Source organism: Bombus pascuorum, chromosome 8, assembly GCF_905332965.1.
Source record: "Bombus pascuorum chromosome 8, iyBomPasc1.1, whole genome shotgun sequence".
Classification (NCBI taxonomy): Eukaryota; Metazoa; Arthropoda; class Insecta; order Hymenoptera; family Apidae; genus Bombus; species Bombus pascuorum.
The window spans coordinates 19,260-44,680 of NC_083495.1; the positions used below are offsets into that span (position 1 = coordinate 19,260).

A 25,421-nucleotide genomic window follows, 5' to 3' on the forward strand; every position below is an offset into this window, starting at 1 on the left:
GGTAATAGTAATATTACTTTCAAAGTTTGTGAGCCCTATAAGCATGGGATGTGGTAATGAAATCAGTCGAAATGAAGATGAATTTGATTTTTCGTTGTTGAACAACGAAATTATCTCTATTCATAAAGCACTTAATGATAGAGAGGCGGAAAGCAGTGATGAAGATAGCGATGAAGTAAGAGGTGTAAGAAGCTATTTTTGGCGGTTTAGAGATATATTCAATTAATTCTTATATTCTTTATAATTCAATAAAAAAACAGAGAAACGAACGAAGTATGTAAAAACTTTAGTTGAACAATTGTGAAGAGCTTCTGAAGAGCTTGTGAAGACTCGTAATCGAGCTTCTATCTCTAGTTTTTATGAAATCCGATTATGAATGGAAAGCTACATGTTATTCTAACAGGAATTGAAAAGGATTGTAAAGTTTACCCTCAACGAAATAATTCTGGCGAAAGACATCAAACAATATATTATTGTGATACTTGCACAGACAAGCCAAGGATCTTGGCGATTATTTTATAAAATACCATACGAAGAAACAAAATTTAACAAATTTACTTCTTTCAGATGTAAGGGTACATAAAATATTAAAATATAATAGTTTTATACGTTAATTTGTATATGAAATCATTTCAAGTTAGCTGTAAGAAATTCACCAAGTATACGAAAAATAGTCTCGAGTTGCCGAAACAGAAAGTCCTCAACTGTAAAGGATTATTACAGTCCTCGTGAAATTTCAAACTGTTTCGTGTAACACACATAATATATTTATTTACGGTTTCTATAAGTGCTTAAATACTTTTGTGAGTATAGTAATAACTATATAGGTACATTATATGTTGCATACAAAACAAACATCCAAAGTATTATGACGGTAACAAACGTTAAGTACATAATTGTTGTTCATATATTTCATCTAAAATTCAATAAGAATAAGCGATTTTTTTCAGCAGTATGTATAATCTCATACGAGAAACTTATGCAATAGAACTTGTTCACCCACATTGATTTTAATATAACTTTTCAAAGTTCAATATATAGGCATAGATTACAAAAATGTATCACAAATAAAATTTATGCAATTGATATATATTAAAACGTCGGGGAAAAACATCTGTCATATAAATAAAATTCCTTTTTCTTCTTCTAATATCGATTATACGAGCTAAACATAAGTTTAGAAAGTCAATATCGCTCAAACATGTAATCTTTATAACTAAACATTATTATTACAGTCTTTTAACAGAACCTAGCAAACTGAACACTTGACTTTACATAGAGTATTAGATCTTGAGCCTAATCTCTAGAACGTAAATTTGTTATGAATTTAAAAATGTTAGAGTTATAAATACATTTCATAATAAAAAAATTCATGCATACTGATTCAAAAATTATTATTATAAATGCGAGTCAATAATTATTACATCAATAAGTAATTATAATACAGTCACGACGTACACAGTATGTATTTTATATGTATTTCAGAAAGTAAATATTTATTTAAAATTACTACATGAGTTTAATTAAATTATTTGTAAATCATATTTATAATAACCACAAAGATTATTCATTTATTAGAACTTTGAAAATCAGTACTTGTAGAGGATCTATTTACTATATAATATATATTTATAATTTTAACATATTAAAGCTCTGGCAAACTTAATATCTTAATACCATCACTGATGCAGTAATTCGAATATGTTCCTTAAAGTATAAACATTAATGTAATAATTATTACCAACTCGCATTTATGATAACCATAAATGAATAATATGCCAATATTAAGACTAATCATTCCGATTCCTTAGTGGCGTCAATGGTTTATGTGGAGAAGGAATAGGTGTCGCAAAAGTGTTCTGTGAAATTCCTAACATGTTCTCTTTTCCTTTACTATGCACGCGTTTTTCTTCTGCTCTCAATTTTTCTATCATCTTGTGCTGCTGTTCTATTGTCCTCATCTTCGCATATAAATCCTAAAAACAATTTACATTTTATCACATTTATTTTACAATCAATCAATATATATTACATAAGTACCTAAGTACTTATGTATATAATTTAATACTTACAACTAAGAGAAGCAAAGACAAAATAATTAGACCAATGCAAATGAAATCGAATAATACCATTTATGCAATAGAAATAATTTATTTATATACATTTACTATTCTCAGTCAATATATACATATTCTCTCCTATTGTTTAAACAAATAATTCGGGCACACTAATTAGTGAATACTTAAACAACAAAGTGCTAGCATAATTCACACAAAATTATGATATATCATTTATGTAAAATAAAAGAAGCTAAATAGTCTGTCAAATTCTGTACATTATAGCAATGAATAAACACTTATTAATAATAACGCACACAAAAATAAACAGTGAGATGAATTAACATACTATAAATATAAACAGAAAATTTAATATTTTCATTAAATAATTTAACAATCAATATATGTTTCAATGTTCAATGTTTGTAATATTAAAAGATATTACTACTATTATGATAAGGATATCAATTCAACATGCAATATAAAATGATCACAATGCCAAGACAGATAGTTAAACGCACCTGTTCGAGTTGATTGATTTTATCTTTCAGTTGAGATACATGTTTAATTCTTTGCCTGTGATTATGATGACCAACAACTTCAGCGTATTTTTCATGAATTTCTTGATAATCTTTTAGAAGTTGCTCATTATATTTGGAAAGCTTTTTCACTTCACTAAACAGACAAAAATAAATTTATTATTTTATAACTTTCTTAGATTATTCTTATTTTTAGAGGAGAAAACAACGTACTCTTCAGCTGCTTCTCGACGGGATTTTTCTTCTTCAAGTTTTTCTATAATCGTTTTTTCTAAACTTCTCCATCTGTTCTGTTCTTCTTCGAGTAATTCATTACGTTTCTACACAGATACAATATTTTTGAATAAATTACATATATGTTACAAAATACAACAATTACTGTATTTTTTAAAATTCTTTTCTTTATCTTTTTAGATATAAAACATAAAGAAAAGATGATCGATTACCGGTATCTGGCTATCCTTTTCTTCAAGACATTTAATTTTATCAGAAAGTTCTCCTATTTTCAGACTTGCCTGTAAAAATAGTAAAAATAACTAAATTCATATATTTTATTATGTAAAAAGGAAGCATTAATATAGCAATTTCGAGATCATACTTCATTTAAGGTAACTTTATGAATTTCTGATTGATGCTCTAATAATTTATTTAAGTCTTCTATTGCTGTTTCACGTTCTTTCAACTGTTCGTTAAATTTGTTGTTTAGCATATCCACTCGAGAAATTTCGAGTTCTTGAGCATCGTTTCTTTCTTCCAATTTAAGCAGCATACTTTGTGCTTCGGCAAGATGGTTAGCCATTTCTTGAAGCTGATTTTTCATCTAAAATTCGAAATGAGATGATGAAGTAATTTACTTTCCTCTTTAAGCAATTTAGTCACATTATATCTAAATAATTATTACAATTCTCAAATTTTTCACTTGTTAAAATTTTTAATACTTTTGAAGCAAAAATAGAAAATAAAGAGCACCTCAATATTTTGAGCGGTCTTCGCATCATTTTCAGCTTGTAATTTCGCAACTTGTCTGGTTGCTATTTTCTTTAAGTCATCGATTTTAGCTTCGAATACAGATTTTAATGATTCCAATTCGCTTAAACTTTCAGCTTCAAGTTGATCGACCAATCCCTTTTTGGCATCTAATTGATCCATCAAAACATGTACTTGTTCATGTACTATTTGAGAGTTGTTGCGCATAATACTCAGTAAATCACGATGTTCGTTTATGCAATCTTCACCACGTTTTAATTCATGCTGCAATCTTTCCACTTCAGCATTACTTTGAGCCAAACGTTTAGTTAAGGCAGCAACTGATGCTTGATTTTCAGCCATTATAACTTCGAATCTAAATAAAATTTCGTACATGTATACATGTATACATGTGTGTACATACATATATATATAAGTACCTATTTCTAAAAATACATATAGTTCTTTCTGTGAAAAATGATGTACCTCTTTCGTCTAGCTACCATCTCTGCTGCCTCTGCTCGGATTTGATCTTTCAGAGCTCTTAATTCATCTTTCTTTTCTGCTAGTTCAGTTTCTGCTCGATCTAATTCTATTTGTAAGCTTTGGCCAAAACTTTCCTAAATTCGTTTAATCAATTATTACGAGCTGGTACTTTGAAATATTATCTTTATTTTTTATTACGTTTTACAACCCACCTGAGTTTCTGCAGAGTTCTTTAATTCTTCCAGAGTTGTGGAAAGTCTATTAATTTCAGCATCTTTAATCGCCAGTTTTTCGTCTAATGCCGTTCGTTCCATTTCTACTCGCGCTAGACACGCTTTATACCTTTCCGCGGTAAGTCGCATTTCTTCCTCTACAGTAATCTTTGCCTCTCTGATCATAGCATTTATCTAGATTAATAAGTTCATTTTAAAAACTATATGCATACGTTCTTGCAAAAGAGCATAAAATATTCGGCAAACATCACAGAAACTGGAAGAGAGAATACTAAAAGAGATTTCGAAAAAGAAATAGTGTCCACAATAAAAATTCTTTCAGTATAACTCTTTTTCTTCTCGGTATAGTAAAAAAGAATTTCTATTGAACGATTTTTTATTGGGTGTTAGAAGAAAGTACTCAGTCAGTGATGTTTTTTATTTTACGCACGTGTGACCCGCTTACTTTCGCGTCACTATCAGCAATCACTCTTTTTACTCTTTCCTCACATTCGGTACGGCAAGCTGCTAATGTTTCTCTCGTAACAGCTTCTGCATTTGCTACTAATTTATCGGCATGTTGTTTAATTCGTTTCGTTTCTTCTTCGATCTTTTTTCCCGCAGCTTCTTTTACTTCTGATACTTCTTTGTCTCTTGCTATCGTTAGCTACGCAAAAAATTAGTATATGTTATTTCACAAAAAGATTATTATATAACAAACAATGTATGTAAATCTTGTCTATGTTTCGAATTAGAATATAAAAAAAAAAGATAAAACAACATATGTATATACATTTTCTATCTCTTTTATATAATTCAATCTTGCATCCTCCAATTGCTGTTTCAGTTTATATTTTTCTTCATCATGAAGTTTTATTATATCACCTAATTCTTCCTGATGTTTTTTCAAAATAAGAGTATGTTTTCTATGTGAATCTTCTAATTCTTGATGCGCCTCACGTAAACGATTATTAACCTGAATTAAAATAAATGTAGGAAGTTAAGAAAATGTTTCTATTATTATTCAAACAGGTAAAAATTTTAATATTTACATCTTTGGAAAGATTTTGAACGTTTTCCAATTCTTTTCTAAGAAAATTATTTTGTTCGTCAATATCTTTCACTTTTGCTTCAATTTCTATCCTACGCGATATTTCAAATTCGTATTCATTGATAAGGATCATTTTTTCTTTTTCAAAATCGAGTTTCAATTTATTAGTTTCTTCTTCATATTTATATCTAAGATCACCCACTTTTTTCGAAAAATTTTCAACAACTTTTTCATATTCACCCTTTAGTTCGTCTAATTCACATTGAAGGGCAGATAGTTGTCCTTGCAGTTCAAGAACTACATTTTGTCGCTTTTGCAACTTTAACTCCAACTTATCACGTTCCTCCATTAAATCATTAACACATGAATTAAGTTTGGCCTTTTCTTGTTCCAGCAAGCCAACTTCATATTTGTGACTTAATGTTATCTCTTCTAATTTTATTGTTAGTTCTTCAATTTGTATTTCAAGAGATTGAACCTATGAAGAACAAATTTTAAAAATTGTAGCAGAGTTACAATGTTTCCAAATCATTTTAATTCTTCGAAATAAGCAAGTATTTACTCTTTTCACATTTGTGTGTTTTTTATCAGCCAATTCAGATTCTAACGCTGCTATTCTTTTCGAGAAATCCGTGATACGATTTCTAAGATCACCTTCCATAGCTTTTCTTGCTTCAATTTCGCGTTCTTTCTCCTCTGAAACTTCCAAAAGCTGAGAACGAAGACGCTTCACTTCGGTTTGATGTTTTTCTTCGTAACCATTTAAAATTTCTTGTTGCAATTTAGCCTGGATGTAGGAGTCGTTAATAAAATATTTGTTAGAAATAAAATTATACTTCTTGTTAGAAAGTATTTTACAACCATTATTTCTATGTCCTTTCGGTGTTGCTCCTCTACTTCTGTTTGTTTTTTATGCAACTCGTCGAGTTGCAATTCTAATTTCTGCACTTCCTCCTTCATGTCCTCGATATGCTTCTCAAGCTCTTGTATTGTCCTGTCTTTGTTGGAACATTCTACTTGAAGATCAGCGAGTTGATGCTCAAAATCGTACTTCAATTTTTGGTCGTTAGCAGTAATAAGCCCACGTGACTTCACTTTTGAACTTGATCTTGTTTGGTCTCGATTGTGTTTTCGTGGTGGTTGTGGCTGAAAATACATATTGTTACTGATATTAAAATATTTTCTAGAAAAAACATATATATTTTTTCATAATTCATTAACTCTCTGTAAGTTGCGGTATATCCAAGAGATACAGTAATTTGTGCCATAGTGCCAAGTTTTACATAAAAAGTATATGAATATATGAAAAAAATGTAAATTTATTAAAACATACAATCCAACTATATATGCATTTGTTGTGAAAGAAATATAAAATATGAACAATTAAATAATAATTCTGTACATATCTCTCAGATCAACTGCATCCCTTGCAAGATCAATAAAATTTTTTACATCCAATTAATTTCTATTTCGCACCGTTCTAAAAGTAACTGCCACATTGCTTGCATTTTTAGTGCACACTGATACATTACACTCTGCACTGGCAACGCTTTTGTTGTCATGAAATCTCTCTGACTTTTCAATAACAAAACCTTTTACTTTACTATCTAATTTTGGATCATATGCCCCTGGTGGAGGTACATCATCTGTAACAATTATTTCTTTTAAAATATAAATTAAGAAAAGAAGATATATATATATAGTGACTACAATAAGTATTTGTACATCGTTATATTTATTATAGCATATATATATTAATAATATATACTAATATAATAATTATTACACACTAATTAATAACATTCAAGTATATTAAATTTTTCATTTACTAACACTTACATATGATTACAAAAAATTGATGCTGTGGAAATGAAATAGAGGACCTACTAAAAAAACGTTTCATTGGAAAATAAGCTTATGTACAAATACTAATTGTAGTCACTGTATAAAATATATTTTTTGAAAGCTTCATATTAAATAATTTCATAAAAAAATATTTAATGAAATGTGATTCTATAGGTATATTCTTGTTTCTGCTTTCCTGTTATTGTTCATGTATTCATAAAGTGTAAAAGAATTATTTGTGATGATCACGATGATATAAACACTTTTGGACACTCATATATTGAAGCCTAGGGAAACTGTCCGACAACTGAACCGTAAATAGTCGTAAAAAAATCAACATGGAAGACATGAAGGTTTTCGTTCTGAGCACGCATGACACTTTACTCATCTCTGTTTGTCTCACAAGAACACGTACTACTTTGTTATTGACCTTCCATGTTAATTTTTCATGAGTAGACACGATTCAATTTCGAATGGTTTTCTCTAGCAAGTATCGAGACCTTCCTATATGAATGTGGTCATGACAAAAAATTTGTTTACATTCTATATGGGTATAAGTATATATGACTTATGAGAGTATTTGAATATTTACCATGGAGAACTTTCATATATGTATATATATGTATTATGTGCATTATATAAAACATTTTAAAATTTCACTAATCCTATAATGAAACACAATTGTCATGATTACACTGATAAAATTTTGAACTTATCTAAAAATGTACAGTAATATACTATTTATATGAATCTATTGGTGAATACACAAGTTTATATGGTCAAATTATTCATATAATAGAACTCTACTTAATTCTCTCCACTTTGTATAATTTATCACTAGGTTAATCAGAATTCGCATTTACATAAATGGATCCAAATATTTGCTTATAAATACATGTTTTATATGTAGAGGTTGAAATGATAAATAAAATTATGAAATTAAATTAATTTAATTAATTAATTATTAAAATAATAAGAATGCAAAATTCAATCAAAATATACATTTAGAAATAATAAAAAAAACTGTAAAAATCATTTGGCTAAATATAGATAAACAAATACATGTTAGGCATTATATAATCAAAGTAACACTTAGCAATTGTTAAGATAATAGAAGCACGATTGAAGTTCAGTTAGTCAGGCACTAAATAAAATTTACTTCATATAAGTACAATTCATATAAACTTACTATGTACAAACATGTATTTAGTACCTATTACAAACATATATTTATATATACACCATGAAGAGTCACTTTAAACATATAAGACACTTATTACTATAATCCTTAATTGACTGCTTACATACTCTTTTGTGATTCCTACCATATATATATATACACACACACACACACACTGAATATCTTGTAACTTGTACATATGTTTTAAGATTTATTTCAAACATTACCAATACAGCAATGACAGTCAAATATTACTGAAATGCTAATAAAAATTCATGTGTCATGTAAAGTTTTTATAAGTACTCAAATATTTGGATAAGCTACAATAAGTGAAATGATAAATATCAATAAGTTTGAATAAATAATTGTATAAAAATGAAATTCATTTATTTAATTTCCAAACATTTTTAGTTGATTTCATTATATATTGTGAGAAGTGGAAGGAGTAGTAACACAACTAACGTTAGTAAAAAGAATTCCCGTTTCGGTAGGTGTTAGTTTACATAGAGTAAGCACAAATGAAAGACAGCTGTTTCTAAATGCAAGAAACATGCTTTATGAGATCATCGAATTACCAGGTGTTCTCTCTAACGTCCAAACCACCCCTTCTTTCGTAGTTGCGTAACGAAATCGATCTTGTATCATACGCCTTTTATCCCTCTCTCTCTTATTCTTGCATGCAACACTTAATTTTAAGAATTAAATGGCTTCCGACGTCTCATCTTATTTCATTATCTTATATTCGTTTTTATTAAGATAATTGTAAAGTAATTTTATAATTACTATTATACATATACATATTTGCATCAGTAATGCGCGCACACCTTGTAGCAGATAAAAGTTTGAAACCACTACCTTTCTGATAAATTATCGCGCTATGTTGTACATAATAAATAACTAATTGTCCGAAATTATTCGTTATTGAACTCCACTTTATTATAGCCTACTAAATTTCGATACATCAGAAAATAATACTTTTTTTAAATATAATCTCCATACTTGTAATGATCGCGTGCTTCAGTGAAAACAATTCCCAGTTTCCGATTCTTACAATTGGGCATTGGATTCTTCCGAAACGTACGTCCTTTAATGACAAAATCATGACACGCTCATAGAGTTCTTCCACAAATGTTCAGAACATTAGTAGCATAAATTTCATTTTAAAAATCAGTAGCAGTTCGAAAATTATTCTTTTCGGATAACCAATGGATGCAATGGTCCATCTTTACTGTAATTTTTTGATTCATTCTAATAGCATCCATTTCTTTTCTAAAATTTTTAGGTATCATAATTGCTTGCACGCTATCTCAGATCTTTCAATAATATTTGCTATATTTCGGCAAATGGCTTTTTTCTCTTGCGTAGTGATGTAACAAATTTTTTATCTTTTAGGCGTACATTGTTATTATTATAAAGTTAATATGTCATGTTAAATAGACTTTATTATTGTTGGATAAATTCGTAGCACTGCTGTATTTGAATGTTCGTCTTAATGTTTGAACGTTCGCAGCAAATACAGCATCGAATTGTTTCATACTCATTCTTTCAAATACTGTTCATGTTTTAAAAGTCTTGTGGCCGTTCGTAGATAAATTTTGAGTGTATATGTAATTGTAAGGATAACTTTGAACTGTAGGTCATTAGAAACTATAATATAATGCAATAATCTATCAGAAAGGTAGTCTTAAACTTTTGTCCGGTATTGTATATATATATATATATATATATATATATATATATATATATATATATATATATATATATATATATATATATATATATATATAGCTCTCTCTCTCTCTCTCTCTCTCTCTCTCTCTCTCTCTCTCTCTCTCTCTCTCTCTCTCTCTCTCTCTCTCTCTCTCTGTGTGTGTGTGTGTGTGTGTGTGTGTGTGTGTGTGTGTGTGTGTGTGTGTGTGTGTGTTGTGTTGTGTGTGTGGTAAGTTAAATACTACCTTTCTGATAGATTATTATATATAATTATATATTATATAATATATATATATTTATTGTTTGGCTCCACAGCCTAGAAAAAGGATATATCATTAATAATTCTATAATAATTAAACGATCGATCATTCATTATTTTTGTTATGAGATTTTTCTGCTACTATATGTTAAGTTATATTTACAATAACATATATTTATAATTTAAGTTACGTAAAAGATAGAAATAAATAATGAGTTTAATTTTACCATTGACTTCGTTCAAGAAAATCAAGTGTTAACTAATAAAATTCTGTTAATCCATTGAATAAAAATTAATTTTTGAAGATGATATATAAAACACTGTTATAATATACATATATTACTATATAATATATAAAAATATTATCAAGCTTCTATTTTTATTACTATAAAATAAGATATAATTTATTATTTACATAAATTCATATATAAATACATAATACAAGTAATATTTAATACTTTGACAACTATTTCTCAAGTAAAAGACTCATAATTTAGAAGAAAAATTGTTTTCCAATACTGAAACATAATAGAATTTATTATATTGTAATGTCATATTATATTTATACTATAAAAATTATATTATATTTGTTAAATATGTATACTACATACATTATACTGTACTTTCTGATAAGTAAACTTAATTTGTTCATTATAATCAACTGTACTAGTTAACAATAAAGGATGTACGACACTAGAACCAATATATGTATATGTATGTACTTCTACATATAAATAAATAATATTTCATATTGATATTAATATTTTCTAACATATCTTCTATTTACTTCCCGCCAAGTACATATTGTGTAAATATAAAAATTACAAAACATTTGGTAATTTCGAAAAAGTAGGGAGGTAATGAAAACAACAAATTTATAAAATAATAACATTACTATCATTTTACATATATAAGAGAACATACATTATAATGGGCAATAAAGGAAAATAGAGTTATAAAGATATATGTTTACTTACTTTCAAATTCATTAAATCTTTGGATTCTGGCTTTTGAAAATGACATTGTGAAATGTTTTTAACGTATTTTGACAACAGAACACAACAAGAAACTAACAACTTTAAAAATAATGTTAATACTTATCACTGATTTTAGTACGAAGAAAACACTATTCACGGTGTTCGTTACACCACTTCCCTCTTTGAACTGTAATCTTTGAATGAGAGGGAAAGGCACTAGTCACGACATTAACTTCCTAGTCGGATTCAAACATTTCTTCACTCCACCGGTCCTTCTGATTTGAAATAACGGTTATACAAGTTGAACAATAGTAAAATGACGAATCAACGGACATGTGTTATGTAACTGACCAATCAGATAATAGATACATTTCTGCTATGAACCAATCCCGTACCAAAAACTTCGATCATTAAAAAATAAATTTAATGACAATTTACTGACGACATTTAAATGACAATTTATTTTATATATATAAATTGAATATATAATCAACTAACATATACAATTACAAATTTATATTTTAAACTACTTTATTATGATTATAATTAATGTTTATAACATTATATGTTATTTATGATATCTAAAATATTTGGAATTTTTAAAAGTAAATTAAAAATTAAATTGTGGTTTTATACTAGGATATCAAAATTTAAAGTTCAAGAATTTTTGTATACGCTCCTGACAAATGTTACATAAAATCTTAAAATATAGAATATATGATTTTAAAAATTATTATACAATGTATATATAAAATAAAAAATAAATTTATAAAAAAAATTTGGTTAGTGTAAATAATAAAGTTTTGATTTATTTATTTGGATAAAATTTGCCACGTTGTATTGCATAGACCAATAAGATTCGTACATTATCTGCTGTAACGTGCTGTGGTAGAAGATCATTTTTATTTGTACTATATTAATTTATGCTGTTTGTAATGGATTTTAAAACAAGTATTGTACTGTTGGGACTTATTTTAAGTTTAAATTATGTTTATGGCCAATACAGGATGAAAAATGTGAGAATTTAATTACTTTATTACAATTGTTATACATATGGAAATGACAAATTAATTTTTCAATTTCTTAAATTCTTTAACAATTCACTTTAATAATTTTACGCAATATACAAGTTTTCAACATAACAAAAATATGTTTAACCTTCAATCACTCAAAATTTACTTAAATTTCAGTTTTCTTATATTTAATATGAGTAAAATAATATATTTCAGACTCCTAGCTCTTCATTATCAGACCGAGTACAGCAGTTATCAGAATTAGCTCTGACGAGACCTGTGATTAAGTTCAATGGGGCAAAATTTAAAGAATATGTTAAAACTACACCAAGAAATTATTCTGTTGTTGTAATGTTTACAGCTATGGCACCTCAAAGACAATGCCACATATGCAGGTAATTTTAATATTAATTTATCTCCAAACTTTACTACATTTAATGTTAATTAGCCTTTTTATGTTTTTATTTTGTCAGGCATGCAAATGATGAATTTGTAATAGTAGCGAATTCATTCAGATATTTACAATCTCATTCTAAGAAGTTGTTCTTTGCATCTGTAGATTTTGATGAAGGATCTGATGTTTTTCAAATGGTATGTAATACATCTATGCTTATACAGGTTATTCCAGAAGGAAACTAAATAATTTTCATAGTATATTTGATAGGTTACTCTGAATCATAAAAATTATATATGTTAATAGAAACAGGGACCAATATTTAAAGGACTTATAGTACTTATAGTATTCATTAAGAAGAGTAAAAAATATCTAATCTGTCTCCTTTCGGTAGTAATGCTTTTAGCATAAAATCGATTTTTATTATTTATTAGGCTTCCATATCATGATCATATTTCACTTCTGACATAGAAGAATTGGAAATATCAGTACGAGATTGTAATAAGGTTGTATACAAGATTATTAACATCAATGAAGATTACTTCATAAACTGAAACTGTGGTAATTGATAATGTAGCAAAGTGAACAACAATTATCTCAAAAGAACATGAACCAAGTCTCAGTATATATGACCTTGATTCAGAATAATCTATTAAACACATGGCGGAATTTTTGCCTGTGACACACTATGTATATAGGAATATAATATGTGAGAAATAAATGTAAATGTATTTACAATAGATGCGATTAAATACTGCACCAGTATATATGCATTTTCCACCAAAAGGCAAACCAAAACCTGCAGATACTATGGATATTCAAAGAGTAGGATTTGCAGCGGAAGCAATTGCAAAGTGGATATCTGAACGTACTGATATTCAGGTATTTATATATGTATATATATATATGTATGAGTATTTAATCAGTAAGAATCATATTAACATGTTCAAGATGTGTTATAGATTAGAGTACTTAGACCACCAAACTATTCTGGCACAGTGGCAATAATAATGTTGCTAGTACTTATTGGAGGATTTTTATACCTGAGGCGTAACAATTTAGATTTCATTTATAATAAAACAATATGGGGTCTTGGTGCATTGGTAATAGTCATGGTATAAATATATTCATTGAAATGACAATTTATCTTCTAATGTTTTTTTAAAACAGTTCTTTACGCTTACAATGATATCTGGACAAATGTGGAATCATATTAGAGGTCCACCTTTCATACATAGATCACCCAGTGGAAACGTAGCTTACATACACGCTTCTTCTCAAGGCCAATTTATTTTAGAAACATACATTGTTATGATTTTGAGTATCCTTTTTATTAAAGTGTACAATTGATTCATAAAATAAATTTTAATCTAGTTTAACCCTTAGGCATTTGTTGAACAAATAGTATTATATATGGTACTTAATCAAGTAATACAAAAATCAAGGTTTTTACTAAATCATCAAACATTTCCTATTTTTGAAAAATGTTGGTCATAAAACTATATTAAATTTCAATAAGGTCTATTTCTTTTATTTCATAAAGGATTAATGCTAAAATTGATTTGTCTTTTCTTAAATCGTAAATATTCGACAGTGAAATGTTATGGTTTGTGTACTATACAGTTGTTATGACCTTGCCATGGCTTTCTCAATGCATAGATATATAGCTAATATTTTTCTTAACAAAATGTAATAAGATGGAGCAGTGGTACTGGGTATGATATTAATGACTGAAGCCGCTTCACGTAAAGGTGATGTAAAAAAGCGACGAATATTCGCAGCAATAGGCGCTGGATTAGTCGCTATCTTTTTTAGTTTACTGTTATCAATATTTAGGAACAAAGTACAGGGCTATCCGTACAGGTAAATAAAATATTTTTTAATTTGTATTTTATTCTTAATTGATAAAATATTTCCATGTTGGTGTATATTAATATATTTATAAAAACATTAATTATTGTGATGCATGCAAAAATTCTGAATAAATATATCAATATACTCCACTTTTTATATTTTTCTAAGAATTACTATTATCTCGTATCTCAGAGAGGATTAAATTATTTGTTTCAGCTTACTGTTCAAGTGAAAGAATAAATAAATATACAAGAAGTCAATATTTGTATATATTGCAAAGAAAATTTCTCACTTATTTGTCAAGATTAAAAATTAGGATACAAATAATGAATTGAATAAATACTTTAGCTTTAATTATTGTTAAAGTGTTGTATTTTAATCATAATTTACATTTGTTTGTACGTAATGTAAAATAAATTAATATTTAGAATCATATTATTTGTTTTATTATTGTCTTAAGTCACATCAATTATGCAAGATCATTAGCAGCTGGAGATATTATGAGGGCATAACATGTGAGAACTATGAGAAAATAGTGATGGTGTAGACTTACAGGTTTATGTGGACTTAGAATTACCAGAGCCACACTGAAGTATATATTGCTTAATATAATTTATTTCAAATGTTATATAAACATATACATTATTAAGAAGAATAACTATTTCACTCCTTTCGTTTAATTATAATATTGCTTGGTAAATATAATTAAGATTTCTGTAATAACATTATATGTATATAAAAAGAATTTTGTCACACTTAAAAAATATAAGGAAGTAAAATTCTTCGCGACATTGGATAATTTTTAAATGTTTGTATATACCATTTGTGAGTCAGTACAGCAGTAACAGTCTAAAATAAAAAAAGAAATTATTAATTCAAAGTTACATACATACTTTAAAAATGTTATATAATATTTTTACCTGATTAATTATAACCCAAAGTGTAATATAATGAAAATTAGTACTTTGCCATAAGATAATAGAAAGTAGTATATAAATAATTATCTCTGTAAGTTGCAATGCACCTGATATATACTCAAACAGACCACCATGTGGTATTTTATATGCTGTGGAAGTAATTTTTCTATCTTTATTATATCGTAAGTTACTAAGAATAAAATTTGTTCTGAGTTGTACATATGATGATAATACACAAATAATAGCACATATTAGTTGTAAATATGTAATTCTTCTCCAGGAAAAGTTTCCTTCTGAACCTATATGAGGAACATACAGCTTTAAAAGAAATTGGGCTCAATTGATTAAAAATAAATTTTAATCTGATATTTATAAGTGTTGAATTACCTTCAACAAAACCATTAGATTCACCTATGATACATACCAAAGTTCCTATGTAATGTATGTATCCCATTAAGTAATGGCTAATATTCATCGTATTATCACTAAAGATATTTACAAAATATGTTTCATAAAATCGTTTCCAGCAGTGTAAAGTTAAAAGTAGAGTTGCTATAAATGTACTTTCTGATGATACTGCAAACCATTTGTTAAAGGAAATGCTTACTAATAAAAGATAATTTTTATTAGCTTTTTACGCCTAATTTTTACGCCTAATGATCTACGCCTAAATATTCCGTCGTCATTCACATACCGATATACATATTTCTTTTAATCAAGTCAATTGTCGAATTTATTTCTCTTTCAATTTTCGGCGATTTATTTTTGAGCACTTATCCAGACTTTAATAAATAAATTTAAAATTCAATAGCATTTAAATATTTACCTAGTGCTTGTCTGAATGATCCCAAACATATATTTAATATCCATATAACATTTTTGGGACTATTGCCCGTCCATAAAAATTTACAAATTTCTAAATATAAGATATAACTTGAAACTGGTGCAGCCAAAACATAAAAATGTTTAAACCATCTACAATGTTATAAATGATTACTTTTCAAAAATATTGTAATTAACTAATAATATATTGATGAATTTGTTGAAAAGCTACTTTCTCAGTTGATGGGATTTTAATGGAACTTCTTCTAATCACTTTGTTGTGACATACATATAAGAAGAAAAATAATATGCGAATGCATCCGTATATTAATATTGTTCATGAATATGCTAACAATATTTCTTTCTTAATTAAATTATCGATTTTTAAATATCATAAATGTATATAATGTGCTTAATCTAGCTGACACCTATTAATATCAACAGTACTTTATTTTTTCTTAAAATCAATAGAATTCATCCAATCTTTTTTATTATTTCTCTTGTTATATGTACGTCACAACAAAATGATTAAAAAGTGTTCTGTCCAAATCCATGGGTTTTTCAACAAAGTGCCCAATATATTAATTAATTAACATATAATATTATTATTACTCACTTTTTAGGTACTTCTGCATTTTTAATTATTGATTGATAAGTAATAGAGTATTTACCATAACGAAAAGAACGAGTTATTAAAATAGGCAGGTAGGCTTCCATATAAATGATTAGTAGTCCAACAATACCCGTAAATAACGAAGCAGAAATAAATATAATAAGTATAATATTCACTTGCATTTTATTTTAATTCTTACTGACAAAGTAGATGTAACACTGTTTATATTCTGATACGTTTGCTACTACTTATTTGTTCTACTAAACCCACTTTTTTACAAGTTAATAGACTAGAACAAAGTACATAAGTATATTTTTGTATATATAAGTATGATGGCAACTATATACATATGTATGTATTATTGTTATCTAATCAACATTTTATAGCTATGTAATGTAATGGAACTGTTTGAATACTTATCGTATGTACAGGGAGTATAGGTAGGTATATTAGTAGGTATATTAATCTCAGAAGAAATTGTTTAAAACAAAGGATCAGTGTCGATTTGATTACAAACTACAATAAAAAAATTTGCTTGATTTTTGCAAATGACACTATATATTCTTAATTTGATAGAGTTATAGTTGACTCCAAAATGAATTCAATGATTCTACTAAACTATGATTTTCACATTATCTTGAGTTCAGAAATTTTGACTTCTATGATTAGAAACGTCAATATGGAAACTTATTTTATTTATTCATATCTTTTATTTTTTTATTTCTTGATTTTTCATTCATTCACAAATCTATTGGAAGTGTTACATATTTAATGTGCTTGATTCTGACTCGTATCTTAATTATACGGCAGACATACGGATGAAAAATAATGCCTGCTACATTTGCGAAATAATCTTTGCTTCGCATGACAACGCCATCGAAGATTCAGGAACTACAAAACTAGACAACGATAGGAAATGTTCTTGTATTTAAAGGGTTATGCATTTATCTTAGAAGCAACTTAATTACCTGTGTTCGCGAAAATATGTGGGTATGGCAATAGTGTAACATATACGCTTGCAGTGTTGTTAGAAATTTAATTACCCGAGAAGGCAGAGCGGTTTAGATGTTGACGAAAAGGTTTAAATTTGACGTCACATAAAGAGAACACGGTCCCTGAGAAAACGAGCCTCACGTTTTCACCTTCGGATAAAAAGAAGACAGATGTACTGGCTAACTAGTCAAAACTCTAAACTCAGCATGGAAAATAAATTAAAAATTTACAGAATGACAAACAAACAAAAACAATTTGGACGTACGGAATTGGTATTCCACTATGGGGGACAGCATTAATGAGCCACATAAATAAACTAGGCTCGCTACAATCGAAGATACTGAATCGAAGATAATTATAGTCAATGCCCCATGGTATGTCAGAAACAAAGATATACGCAAAGACCTAAAAATACCAACGGTCAAAGAAGAAATCGACAGGTACGCAGAAAAACAGAAGGAAAGGACGGCAACGCATCCAGCTGATTGTTGAAGCGAGCAAAACTCTGATATAAAGAAGATTAAAGAGAAAACACCTCACTGACCTCACTAAAGAAATAAAATAGAAAAACTCGAAGATGATATCTCGCTTAACGAACCACATGTTATTTAGCAATTAAGCTAGAAAAATTTACCAAATGTCCAGCTGGATAAATTGTAAAGTACAAATTAAATAATAAAAAAGAAAAAAAAGACGTTTTAACCTTACCATTTCATATCTCTGCGTGTTTTAGAAACCTAGAAGGAAGCGTGCGTACTCAGTTCTGTATCCACATTTCTTTTTAAATGACTGATATCTTGAATTATGCTTACATAAAATGTAACTAGAATGTTACTTTTTTAAATTAAAAATTACATTCAATTGTAATACTTATTAGCGAATTACAATACAATGAAATCGTACACATTCTAATAATCTTCGAGATCCTTCCTTATATTTCTACCTGTTAATCCCAAAATATGGGATATGTTATCCGTGTTTTCAGATTAAAATGACATAATTTGCTAGATCTGGCAAATCTCCTTTTTTGAACATAAGTACAATAAATAATTACGACAGGATTCAACTTGTTACTATATGCCATGAAATAAAGACAGCAAATTCCTAAGAGGAATTGATTGTAAATACCTTAAGATAAGATAAAAAAAAGTATTATCTAAAGTTAGTGTCCTACTTGTCCATTATAGCATACTATGCAAAACGGTATATTATTATTGTTGAATTTATTTACTACATAATTTCATTTGTTTCATAAAATAATTTTTAATAGCTACTAATCAATAATTTATAGGGATTAATTTAATAGGGACAGAGAAACTATACGTGATCATTACAGAGAAGCTCAAGAACGAATCTGCGATTTTATTCCAGTTTTACACTCCGTATAAAAATTGATGATTTTTCACTATGTCGTAAAGCTTTTTACAGTTTGAATAACTTTTTGCTATACATATAATTATAGACTCGACTTCAGAAACTTCCGAGACATTTGCAAAAAACTGCAGGTATCACTGTAGTGTATTTCTGCTTGTAATTGTGCGTCTATTTGACCGCATACGTCAGTTTGGTTGCCGCTTATCTTCTGTTTGTAACTGTGAATCGGACGAATATAAAGGAACCGTGCACAATGTATACATCCGAGGATGCAACAAATGTCTATTATAATTCACTTAACACGTTGACGCCGGCGGTGGGTCAGACATGTATTTCACAAAATTGGTATAAAATAGGTTTATATTATCTTATCTCAACATTATAAGCAGACATACAATAGTGAAAACATAACAATTGAATATTATAAACTTAACATAATTATTTCCTTTCATCATGCAATTTTTTAAAACAAGTTAGGCGGAGTGCCGGCTGGCTCTTACAACAATCACAATATGTTGTTATTTTTTTGGTTCTTTTCGCGGCATACTCTCTACCTTTTATTCTAGAAATGCGTTTACAACTTTCTTTACATCTATTTACAATATGACCCACTGTCGTCTCACGAAGTAGATAGTGAATTCGGGCGCCGCCCCACGGAGAAAACCATGAATATTGGCGCCGATGTCAACGTGTTAAGATGAAAATCATCAATATATTGGGTTTGGGGTAGATCTTTAAATCTATTTTAATATCATTTTATGCCGTTTGCATATAATAATAACAAATTAATTATAAAAATAATAGGCAAATGAATAATTGATATTATTTTACGAGATAAAGTAATCGTTATTATTTTACGCGTTTTGAGATATTGATAAGTATTGTCGGACGCCACGAGGCGGCCGAATTGGAAAATTTATCCTAATCATAAAATTAATACATTGATTATATTCATTTTTAATTGAATTTAATTGAAATAGACATTTCGTGCAGCCTCTCATATACATTGTGCACTGGATTTTTACGCCCGTCCAAACTTCAGTTACAAACAGAAGATAAACGGCCGGCGACCAAATTGGTGTATATAATACCACGAGCGGATAGCCATAGGTAGAAATATACTGTAGTGATATCAACAGTTCTTTATGAATGCTTGGAAATTAAACGGGACTGGTGGTTATGTGCATAAGGGAAAATTCACAAGGTTGATTTTTATAACATATTCAAAAATTATCGTCTTTGGGGAAGATGGAACAGTCCTATAAGATTACTAAATTTTTAATTAATTGGTATATTTAAAGGTATATGTCCGATACTGTATGTATGTATCTAAAATATATTGTTATATGTTTCCGAAATCTCGAGGAAAAATATTTTAAGTATAATACATATATATATATATGTGGATTAAAAGTTTTATTTCGATTAAATATTTATAGACAAATAGAATTAATTTTGATCACATTACAGGACGGATTACAGTTCCTTACAAAACACGCATAATATTTCATATGCATAAAAAGGCAACAGATTTTTACATTAAAATAAATACGTTTCTTTTCAGTACAACTTTAAGATATTCAATCGAATCAAGTGCGTACTTTTCGATAAAAATGCAAATTTATATGATTTCGAATGGATGCGTTTCGAATTTAAACTTTACTTTAGGAAACACAAAATTATAGTCTTTTTTTGTGTCATTTATTAGTTTTCGACCTTTAACTTCAGGAATGTAGCGGTTCAAGAGTTACTCGCATCTAAAATTAAGCGTTTTTAACGTAATTTACACTCTGAGTTACTTTGCCATTTTGTCTTCTATTTGACAATGAGTCATAATTCATTCAATGAGTGGAATTGCTGGTTCTATAAAAATGTACCTGAATGTGTTATATTATTCAAGTTCCGGGTTAAATGATACGTATTTGTGCCAAATCAAAGTTTTAAAGAATTGTTATCTGAATGATTGTATAATTTTATAAAATGTATTACAATACATAATATGAATATCATTATAATACTTAACATATTGTTATGTAAATTAGACATTTCATATGCTCAAATGTTTCTTATGAATTTTTACTTGCTATATTAACATAAGGATGGAAATTTCTAGTAAATTTCTTAAAAACGGCTCTAATTTTAGACAAGAAAAAAAACCAATGTCACGAACATTTTTTAATTATATTGATATTTTAAATTTATCATAAACATGAACTTCTATCCTGAAAATTAAACAATCATTTTCCAAAAAATCAGGTAAATCTCGTATTCGCACAAATTCTGTATAACCAAAACTACGCTTATTGAGTTCACATATTGGTTTTCTAAATGCTTCAAGATCTGGTCTTGATGAAGTTATTTCTCGGATATCTTTCTCCCGATTATCTGGGTGAACCAAAACAAAGTACATTGTTCCATTGAATGGCCAATCTAGACCATCATCATTTTCTGACTTCATTATATGCAGAAGGAGTGACAGAGATTCAGGATCTTTAGAAGATATGTTAATTCTAGCACAAATCTTGTAACCATTAGGACTCGTATAAAAGCCAGGACTATAAAACATTTTTAATGAATCATTCATCATGGTCTCAAGTTTCTCATGAAAACAATGTAATCTCCAAATATAAACTCCATTACAACTACGTAAAGATATTTCTTCCTGGCTAAATCGTAAAGAAGTTTGCAAAGTTGTGAGTTGAGTTTTGTAATTAGAAATGGTTATAGATAGTTCCTTGTTTTCTTGTTCCAGCACCACTATCCTTTCATATAAATTCCTAATAGAGGATAATATATTTAATTACAATAAAGTATTTAACATGTCCTATAGAAATTTTTTATACAATAGCATGCAAAAAGAATTTACTTTAATAAGTGTTGCCATTCTAATGGTGGTTCATTTTTTTCTATAGAAGTTGTATTTTTTGGTGGAGGATCCCATAATTTAGATTCTGCAGCTATAGCATTAATGTTATTTTTTGAAACAGATAGTTGTGTTAATATGTTCAGGATCATCTATGAAATAGATGGAAAGTCATTTCTATATTGTAACAAAATATGATTGTATCAAATAAAATAAACTAACAATTAAATGGATATTTATATTTCCTTCTAAATGTGCATGTAAATCCTCTTCAGTATGAAAAGTTTTCATGCAACCAACATTCTTAAAGGAACAACAGACAGTTTGTGAATCTGCCAGACTTCTTTTATATGAGCATCCATTTATATGTGCTTCCATATCCATTGGGGACATTTTAATCTCACAGCCAAATTGTTGATAGATACAAGGTATACGTTGTTGTGATATCTCTCTGCTTGTATATAAATCTCTGAATAAATCATTTTCAGATTTTAAACTTTTGCTATCAACTGGACAACAAGCACCTTCTTTTCTAAAATATAAAAATCGGATTCATAAATATAAAATATAAATATAATATGTTATATGTATATATACATATTTATGCATGTTACTTTATAACATCTTGAAATATAACTTACTGAAGCCAAGTGTATATACATTGCGAACAAAATTTATGACCACAAGATGTTAAAACTGGATCACGCAGCCAAGTTAAACAAATAGGACACTCGAATCTAGGTTCAAGGTATTCTTTCAAAGCATCACCACACTTCATATAATAGTTCAGTTACCAGAATAAATGAAACATAATAGGAGTGTTAACACAAAATGGAAAGCAAAGCCTTTTGAGATATACATTGTAATAGCAATGCAACAAAATCAGTTTTTTACAGTTTTTAACAACAAAGAAAATGAAATGAAGTAAATATTACTAATATCTATAAGTTTAAATTCAATAAATATAAATGCACATACGTACAACAATATTTTCTTCAGCTATCTTAACATGATCTTTAAAATTGTCCGACTTGGCCATTTTATCTGTAAGAATTTATAATTTACTATATACACAATAATTATAATCTGTAATATGATACAATTTTATCAGCATAAAAATATATCAGCAAATACGTTATTACTTGCAATTATTAAATTGTAAAAGCAATATAATTTATTTGCAACTATGAATAGTGAAGTTTATACAAGGTATTTCAATTAAATTAAACATCCAAATTATTCTTTCTGCTATTAAAGGTAACAAACAATTTGCTAAAAACTTTAATGGTTTTAAAGCTTGTATTTGATAATATTTGCTTCTTTATAATGCAATGTTATTAGTTAGTAACAAGACAAATTCAATAAATGACTATACCATAATATTGAAGTGATCTTGTACAAGTAAAATGAATTTAAATTGATACAATATAAAAATAGTAAATTAGCATATTTTGTTACATGTTCGACAGATCAATAAATTTCTACAGAAAGCCATGTATATAACTCTACCATTAATTAATATTATATTTATTTTTTCTCCTTTGTTAGCAAATATATAACAACACATTTCGTCATTAACAAATAATCTTTAAAATGATTTTAGGGACACGTTTTTATTATGATTAAGGTAATAATACATTGCATCTTATAAAGAAATAACCCAAAAATTTTCAATCTTTAATTTTGTTATGCATTTTTACATTTATATGTGAGATAGTAATTGTTCCTTATGTTATAAATGTGGTTTAATTGTAAGAGTCCAAATGCGTGCTTTAAATCTATTTAAATTGCCCTGAATTATCTCTTTTCATCTTTAACAGCAACAGAAATAGTTTAAATATCCGATTCAAGTGAGGTACTCTGTATGAAACAATTGCATTGTATATGTATATGTATGTATAATAATTTCTATGTACACATATTTCGAGATATAACATTATGAAGATACCTACAACTATTGTAAAAGATGATATATTTTCTTCTCTCTTTATAATACAATTTTTTCAAAGGTATTTAAGAGTTTGTGGGATTTGTAGCCATTTTTAATTAAATTATGAGTCACTTTTTATAACATGAACATGAGAAAAGCACTTCGATTATATAAATTCGTATCATTAGAGAGGAAATGGGTGTACTCACTTTTATGATTCTGGTTCTTTCTGGGCTAGTGCTGCACCATACGGTCAAGTGCTAAAGGTGGCACATGCAAGCATATACAAGAACCTATAAAAGTATGAACCTGTCCTGTTGAGTTGCGCGTTAGCATAGACAAGAACCTATTGAGTTCCGTGCTACAAGAACCTATTTTAATATTACGGTCTATGGAAAAGTTCATATTTGCTTTTCTGTCCGAGGTAGATAAGTATGAGATTGATCATATAATAATTAAACTAATTGTAAGTTGCCTAAGAAGGAGAAATTAATTATTTATTATATTTTTTTAGAGAAGAAAAGAGAATATTCTCTTTCAAACGATAATAGATCAATGGAACGATGCAATAATTTTAATACATTTTCTATTATACACCATTTAGATTCAATATCAACTCTTGGCACTCTGCATGTTAATCGTACTGGCATGAATATTTTTTCATCGTCGCATGGAACTATTATACATATCTTTTCTTTAGTAAGTACGATCGTGTTTGTTAAAATGAATTTAACGACCTTGCGCATGAGGACATTTACTGTTGTAAAATGTTATAAATTCGTGAATTCCTAAACAATCAAGTGAGTCAAAGTCCTAGTTAGTAGCTATTAGCTTCCTGTAAATGCTGTACACAAATATTGAATTTCTTATCTGCCATAATGCTTCTCAAATTGCCAAACATTACTTAATCGTAGAAACTCACTTTAGTTGATATATCTTAGTTGAAGTGTTTGAATAGTGATCATGTGTATGATAGTTTCATTTTATTTTGTTTGGTGTTTTAACTTTTTGACAAAACTTCGTTTCCGGACACTAATCTTTTTTAACTTGTTTTGTATCTTTTGATAGTATATAATATATTATATAATATATATATATATATATATATATATATATATATATATATATATGTCATAGTCTTTATTTATCAAATATTATATACTATCATTACATACTATTATATATATATATATATATGTCGGAGATGAAAGGACACCGGGCCCCCCCGTTGGAATTATTTGGAAAAAGCCTCAATACTGTAGCATTTACGAAATAACCCAGACACAGTCATTCGAAACTTGAGACAATGAGTTTAGGCTCGAGGCGACAACCGGTCGCCGAGCGTAGCCACGGTCACGGGATGAAC

At 28.1% G+C, this 25,421-nt stretch overlaps 4 protein-coding genes across 10 annotated transcripts; 1 reads left to right on the plus strand and 3 right to left on the minus strand.

Moving 5' to 3' along the window:
• Positions 1-540: 540 nt before the first annotated feature.
• On the minus strand, positions 541-11,540 carry LOC132910095 (hyaluronan mediated motility receptor-like). Of its 6 annotated transcripts, none has more exons than XM_060965549.1 (15): positions 11,283-11,540; positions 6,788-6,957; positions 6,173-6,457; positions 5,874-6,098; positions 5,313-5,789; positions 5,054-5,236; positions 4,712-4,927; positions 4,261-4,455; positions 4,049-4,182; positions 3,566-3,938; positions 3,195-3,416; positions 3,043-3,111; positions 2,810-2,916; positions 2,579-2,732; positions 541-1,976 (listed from the first exon to the last, which is right to left on the minus strand). In XM_060965549.1, the coding sequence occupies exons 1-15, from the start codon at positions 11,326-11,328 to the stop codon at positions 1,791-1,793; spliced, it is 3,042 nt and encodes a 1,013-aa protein (XP_060821532.1). In that variant the 5' UTR covers positions 11,329-11,540; the 3' UTR covers positions 541-1,790. The 6 variants fall into 6 exon arrangements, with proteins under 6 accessions (XP_060821532.1, XP_060821534.1, XP_060821528.1 ...); XM_060965551.1 differs by having other exon boundaries at positions 4,727-4,927; positions 11,283-11,539; XM_060965545.1 differs by lacking the exon at positions 11,283-11,540 and adding an exon at positions 8,912-9,039.
• A 595-nt stretch (positions 11,541-12,135) lies between these two features.
• Positions 12,136-14,976, plus strand: LOC132909842 (tumor suppressor candidate 3). Its single transcript, XM_060964966.1, has 8 exons — positions 12,136-12,298; positions 12,512-12,690; positions 12,769-12,886; positions 13,431-13,571; positions 13,652-13,792; positions 13,860-14,010; positions 14,387-14,552; positions 14,760-14,976. Exons 1-8 carry the CDS (start codon positions 12,206-12,208, stop codon positions 14,773-14,775), a joined length of 1,005 nt encoding a protein of 334 aa, XP_060820949.1. The 5' UTR covers positions 12,136-12,205; the 3' UTR covers positions 14,776-14,976.
• A 166-nt stretch (positions 14,977-15,142) lies between these two features.
• LOC132909843 (polyprenol reductase) lies at positions 15,143-17,675 on the minus strand. The gene is made up of 5 exons (XM_060964967.1): positions 16,899-17,675; positions 16,287-16,435; positions 15,848-16,036; positions 15,464-15,759; positions 15,143-15,392 (listed from the first exon to the last, which is right to left on the minus strand). The coding sequence occupies exons 1-5, from the start codon at positions 17,075-17,077 to the stop codon at positions 15,300-15,302; spliced, it is 906 nt and encodes a 301-aa protein (XP_060820950.1). The 5' UTR covers positions 17,078-17,675; the 3' UTR covers positions 15,143-15,299.
• Positions 17,676-20,661: 2,986 nt separating this feature from the next.
• LOC132909841 (TNF receptor-associated factor 6-like) lies at positions 20,662-24,283 on the minus strand. Of its 2 annotated transcripts, none has more exons than XM_060964965.1 (6): positions 24,265-24,283; positions 23,108-23,169; positions 22,767-22,897; positions 22,348-22,657; positions 22,129-22,277; positions 20,662-22,039 (listed from the first exon to the last, which is right to left on the minus strand). In XM_060964965.1, the coding sequence occupies exons 2-6, from the start codon at positions 23,162-23,164 to the stop codon at positions 21,442-21,444; spliced, it is 1,245 nt and encodes a 414-aa protein (XP_060820948.1). In that variant the 5' UTR covers positions 23,165-23,169; positions 24,265-24,283; the 3' UTR covers positions 20,662-21,441. The 2 variants fall into 2 exon arrangements, with proteins under 2 accessions (XP_060820948.1, XP_060820947.1); XM_060964964.1 differs by lacking the exon at positions 24,265-24,283 and adding an exon at positions 24,078-24,258.
• Between the last annotated feature and the right edge of the window lie 1,138 nt (positions 24,284-25,421).

Coding starts and splice junctions, on each gene's coding strand:
- LOC132910095 (XM_060965545.1), bottom strand. CDS start 8,981: ATGATACAAGATCGATTTCGTTACGCAACTACGAAAGAAGGGGTGGTT. Junction 5,237..5,312: donor TTCAAAATCTTTCCAAAGAT/GTAAATATTAAA, acceptor ATTTTAATTCAG/GTTAATAATCGTTTACGTGA. Junction 4,456..4,711: donor CGAAAGTAAGCGGGTCACAC/GTGCGTAAAATA, acceptor TTATTAATCTAG/ATAAATGCTATGATCAGAGA.
- LOC132909842 (XM_060964966.1), top strand. CDS start 12,206: ATGCTGTTTGTAATGGATTTTAAAACAAGTATTGTACTGTTGGGACTT. Junction 12,299..12,511: donor GCCAATACAGGATGAAAAAT/GTGAGAATTTAA, acceptor AATATATTTCAG/ACTCCTAGCTCTTCATTATC. Junction 13,793..13,859: donor TATGGGGTCTTGGTGCATTG/GTAATAGTCATG, acceptor TTTTTAAAACAG/TTCTTTACGCTTACAATGAT.
- LOC132909843 (XM_060964967.1), bottom strand. CDS start 17,077: ATGCAAGTGAATATTATACTTATTATATTTATTTCTGCTTCGTTATTT. Junction 16,436..16,898: donor AATGCAGAAGTACCTAAAAA/GTGAGTAATAAT, acceptor ATAACATTGTAG/ATGGTTTAAACATTTTTATG. Junction 15,393..15,463: donor TTTGGGTTATAATTAATCAG/GTAAAAATATTA, acceptor TTTTTATTTTAG/ACTGTTACTGCTGTACTGAC.
- LOC132909841 (XM_060964965.1), bottom strand. CDS start 23,164: ATGGCCAAGTCGGACAATTTTAAAGATCATGTTAAGATAGCTGAAGAA. Junction 22,658..22,766: donor TGTATATACACTTGGCTTCA/GTAAGTTATATT, acceptor TTTATATTTTAG/AAAAGAAGGTGCTTGTTGTC. Junction 22,278..22,347: donor ATATAAATATCCATTTAATT/GTTAGTTTATTT, acceptor TCTATTTCATAG/ATGATCCTGAACATATTAAC.